Source organism: Trachymyrmex septentrionalis, unplaced genomic scaffold, assembly GCF_001594115.1.
Source record: "Trachymyrmex septentrionalis isolate Tsep2-gDNA-1 unplaced genomic scaffold, Tsep1.0 scaffold70, whole genome shotgun sequence".
Classification (NCBI taxonomy): Eukaryota; Metazoa; Arthropoda; class Insecta; order Hymenoptera; family Formicidae; genus Trachymyrmex; species Trachymyrmex septentrionalis.
In genome coordinates this window covers 2,377,630-2,383,099 of record NW_017305885.1, presented here as the reverse complement: position 1 = coordinate 2,383,099, position 5,470 = coordinate 2,377,630, and the positions used below count along the sequence as shown (strand labels likewise).

Below are 5,470 nucleotides of genomic sequence, written 5' to 3'. Positions count from 1 at the left end.
TCTCTCTCTCTCTCTCTCTCTCTCTCTCTCTCTCTCTCTCTCTCTCTCTCTCTCTCTCCGAATATTGATGCTTAACATCCTGTAATATGTGACAGCAAATTGAAAAATCGACTTCGTAGATTGTGAATTGATTCAACATTTAAATTAAATTCCAAGAAATTCAGGACATGTCGTCATATCGATGCCTTTATATACCTTCACTAGTAGAAGCTTTATTTTTCCTATATCCATCTATGGGAAATCTCGGCAAGAGCGTACTGCAATGACGTATAGCTTCTTTGAAATTGCGGGCTAGTCTTTGGACCTGACATCATTTACTCGACGATTGTCACATCGTATCATCGCCGATTTCGAAATGACAGAATAATACCCCTTCCTGACAGCCTGACCGGATTCCCAAGCATATCTCGGCACTATCTGGGCGGAGTTTCCTTATCAAAATCACTGGATAACTGTCTCCACGCTGCTGCCAGCCACCGACTGGTTGCTGCGAGTGGCCGATTGCTCGTCACCGGCACCGAGGAGTGTGCGTTCGGAAGCTATCATCTGGCTGTCAGCCGATGGTAAACAGTTCTCCGGTATACACCGCGGTGCGCAGACGTGCGTACGTATGTAGTGCAACGTATGCACGTGTGCATACGCGTGTATATGTGGGCGAGCCTATAGAGAGAGAGAGAGAGAGAGAGAGAGAGAGAGAGAGAGAGAGAGAGAGATAGGTAGAAATAATTGAACATTCTCGTCTGTCCACGCGCGCTTTATTTATTCGTGAAGCGGGGCGACTCCGACATGAGGACCACCATCTGACATTGCAGCCAAAAGCACATTCACTATCGTGCTTGTCATCGCGGTGACGGACCTTTTCAGGTGCAATCACCGGTGGAGCTCCGAGGAGATATGCAATTGGACAAGTAGGGTTTTTATAAACAGTGATACGTGAAATTAATCTGTTAATTTGAAGATTACATTCTCTCTTTTAAATTATATTTTATTACTTATTCATTTTGAATGATAAATGGTAACCGACAATAGCAATAGCGCTTGTTGCCGAATTGTTTATAGTAAATTAATGTACTAATTAAAATTATTTTTATCTGATAACAAATTCTGTTTTATGAGTAACATATTAGCTATTCAGATTATATGAATAGCCACCATAATGATTAAAACTAATCTATTCTAAATTGATCGACTCTGCAAGCTGAGAAAGTAATAGATGTTGGTATAGAATTTGCGCTCGCCTCTGTATCATATTTATATTAAATCACGATTTGTTTTTTTAATCTTTGATGCATTTGATATCGATACTTTCGGATGATCACTGTAAAAACATAAGATTGAAACGTGCTATCAATAATGATAACAAGTAAAGTGTGTTAATTAATTTCGGTATATTTTGATATTTGTCAATAAAATTTAATAATAGAAAGATTTTTTAATTTAAAGACAAAATACATTGATATTTAATACATTTATGTTTAAAAACATTGTTATCATATTACGGAAAAAGTAATTTACATTTTTTAAATTACAATTTAATAAAATTCCTATTTAAAATGTTAGGAAAATTTTATTTATACAGAAAAGTATTTTAATTGGTATTAGGCTCATTCTAATGATATAATACTAATAAATATCAGTAAATGTGATGTTAGGAAAGTTTATTCAAATATATCATATATAAAATATTTGTGTTAGACATACAAATTTGAACCAAGTTATTCAATGTAAAATTGACACGTCTGATGACTAAAAATTGAACAATCGATCAACTTATAATTGACTGTATAATTATGCAATCATGCATTGCACGAAACATGTTTAATTCCAGTGCCTTATATCCTTGAATTCACCTTGCAACATGAAACGTGAATAGAGTTAGCCATCCATTTAAACAAATCTTTTTTTCATGCTTATGTACACTGTAATACGTTTGCAAAAATCATGGAGGAATAATTATTTCACAATATCTAACCGTTGATCACGTGCTGACCTGCACTTTGACCCAAGTAACGTCATGACACATGGATTCTCTTATCAACGTTATATGTGCTCGATTCTACATATAATGATTATTGTTATCGGAGCAGTGAACCTGAAAAAAATATCAGCTCGTTGAGACAGAATTGATAATCAATGTGCGACATGCAAATTTATCCAATTTCAATTGCATTTGTAAGTTATCTATATATTATGCAGTACGCGGAAAAATATCCGGTAACAAATATCGGCGATATTGTGTAATAATTTCTACTTATACTAAGAACCAATATATCAATTTTCATAAATCTTAGTAAATATAATAATAAATAAACATACAAGGAAAAAATAAGTATATAAGTATATTTTACAAAAAATTATTTTTAAAAAAACGTTATGAACAGATAAAATTAATTTATAAGAAAATAAATCGTAAAATTTCGGAAAATATTGTATATACCTTTGTTATTGTATGAACAAGAATAATTAGAAAGACAATTAGAATTTTAGAGAATAATACAAACAAAAAATATTAAACTATAAATGTTTTTTCATTAAAATATAATATGATTTAAAATATAATATAGTATGATTCTTCATAAAAATATTATATGATTTAGCACAAAATTTACATACTGACGCAATTTAAGAATTATTTTAGAGCAATTCTTTTAGAAAGCTATTTTAAAGAAGAAAAAGAACAAAGTTGTTAGAAAATAACAGTTTATTTAGGGATAATTTACCTTTAACCTCTCTTATGTTAAAGGTGCATAAAACTCTTATTGGTATTTAGAGTAATAATCGATTGTGCTTTTTCTACTCGTTCTTCTTTTACCGACGAGATCTTTATTTTATAATTTTCTTTTTAAGATAGGATAACATTTTTCTTCATCTATGTGCTGCTTTATAAAATTGCTTTGGACAAGTTTGCATCTCTTCCATGTAAATGATTTACGTAATGCGAAATAATGTAAAAATTTACAAGCTACGCCAACGCGTTTTGACGTTTAATGTTTGCCGATCAGCAAATTTCTTATCGATGCCTTGTAGCTATGCTGTAGAAAAAATAAAATATTATTTAATCTTAACTTAAAGACACGTATAGTGGACTTTCTGAGACATAAAAAAATGTTAAAATTAATAATATATTATTTTGTAAAAAAAATGTCAATTTGTCTCGAAAAGTTCACTATTACGTCTTTAAGTTAAAATTAACATTTTATTTTTATCAGTGTATGAATTATAAAAATGCATTGAAAAAATAATTAAAGATGAAAAATACATATGTAATAATACATAAAATAATTCTAGAAATTATAATATTTACTATTTTACATTAATACACATATAAAAATAATATACATATAAAAATTATAAAATTATAAAATTTTACTTTGCAACAGTGATTTGTAAATTTTATGGAAAGTTTTTATCTATATTTATTATATTATATTTATATGTTATTACGCACATGAACTTTGATATGCAATATTCTAAGATCTTTATTAGTCATAAAATTATAAGATTTTCGATCACGAGAATCTTTTATATCAGCGTTATTCAAAATTAGCACAATGTGTACTAAATCAGTCTCTCTTCCAACATTCTCTCTACACATGTAAACATCCGTTTTTCTTCCCCGAAAAATGTAATGACTATTTAAAGTAGCCGCTTTATATTTGCTAAGTTTTCCTTATTTTAATCAAAGCTATGTCAGTGTAAAAATAATTTTTGCATGATAGGAACGTATAAATAAAAATAAAAAAAATCATATTAAATATTTAAAGAACAACATGGAAACCTCTAATAAATCAATTCACTGTTTTCGATACTTACAATTAGTACTATTTTTTAAAGCTGTAATATGAATCAGTCTTAAACATGTCATTTATGTCTGTTCTTTATGTTTCGTATTAATAAAAATAATTAACAATATCCGCTAATAAAGCTAATGTTATCATTAGTCTTGTTATTAAGTATCATTTTTATTTTACAAGTATGAAATTACGTGCTGATAGATAAACGTAATCTTGTTAGAAGTGATGATTACAGGAATTATCATTTCATGAGTCATGATTATTAATCTTATCTGTCATATATAATCTTTGATTATTTTTATCGTCGTTCTAATTTTCGCGCTGTTTTCGCTTCAATTCTCAAACCTAAAAGTAAATATCATTGATACACATATACATATTTGCGAGATAGTACTATTTACGGAGTTTGTATTTATTTTTTATTAATTCCGTCACGTAAAAATTATTCAGTTAATTAGTACATTGACATGTCGTTTCTATTCAAGAAAATATATTATTCAATATTAGGTTAAATTTACATTATCATTAGTTTAAATTTTATTCTTAATTACATTACATAAATAACGTACCTACCAACTGAGAGAATTAATAATTATTTAAGTACAATATTTTAACATTTATGTAAATAATATATCAAAACTCGATTATAATTGCGATCTTTAACAACTTTTAAAATTATCTCGTTGAAATAAGAGATATAAAATCAATATATATCATCAGGTTAGTTATATTAAAAAATTATTGCTCTTATGTATTATAATCAAATTCAATATTTAAATAAGTTTTAAATAATATTTTAATTTTCTTGAACTAAAGTTACATAATTATTTTTTATGTAATTTTCCTTTTTTCAAAAGTATTTACGCGAATGTTCATAAATGATAATCCGTTTCGGATTCACACTTCTCTAGAAACCTCTATCGCAGTTTCTTAAAGACGAACACGATTATTTAATTGTTTATTTAATGACAAGACAAGTGTTGTATTTTAGATTTTTATATCAATAAAATATCAAGTATCTTGCAGAAAACTTTTTATGCTGTTGAAGCCTTTTCAAACTTTTATTCATTAATCTTCATTCGCGAGAAATGAAAAATGCATCTTCAATGTGATTTGCAAATCGAGACCACTCACGTGTTGAATACTCTTTTCATGAAATTATTGTTATCAAATATTCGAAAAGATACACAAACAAAACAAAATGCGAAAATTTCATGAAGTGTTAAAAATATAAAATACAAGTGCTTGAAAATTTATCTTTCATGATCTGTAATTAATATATTGAAAATATGTATAACAAACCAAGGCATTTTTAACAAAAATATTTCTTTTAAATTAAATACATATTTTAATAAATTTTTCAATACTTATTCTTTTGTTACATCGATATTTGAATTACTATATTTATGAAAGAGATTTCAATGTTTTAACATTATATCGGAAACTATTACATCATTTTGCTCCTGACACACTTGAGATTAGCAATTAATGCGTGAATTTGGAAAGCATTTTTGATAGCTAATTGCTATTATCAATTACAGTAATTGATGAATGTAATGGACATTAATTGTCCTTAGATTTGAGTCATCTGTCAATTATATAATTAATACGCTGACAAATGAACTACCTTCGATGATGCTGTGTATTGCGGTACTTGTCCATACCGAAACTATTTG

General features: G+C 28.2%; 1 protein-coding gene across 9 annotated transcripts in view; it reads left to right on the top strand.

Annotated features, from left to right (window-relative positions):
- The window catches only part of LOC108753696 (sodium bicarbonate cotransporter 3), a 57,058-nt gene that overhangs the window by 8,861 nt on the left and 42,727 nt on the right, over positions 1-5,470 (top strand). For 8 of the 9 annotated variants that reach the window (XR_001939658.1, XR_001939657.1, XM_018495543.1 and 5 more), the window contains exon 1: positions 46-908. The exons of the other annotated variant lie outside the window; for it this stretch is intronic. Coding sequence is in view for 6 of the 8 variants with exons in the window: in XM_018495543.1 (XP_018351045.1) it covers positions 895-908 (14 nt within the window). In the remaining 2 variants the exon portion in view is untranslated. Of the gene's footprint in view, positions 1-45; positions 909-5,470 lie in introns of those variants that run through there. 9 annotated transcript variants of the gene reach the window in all.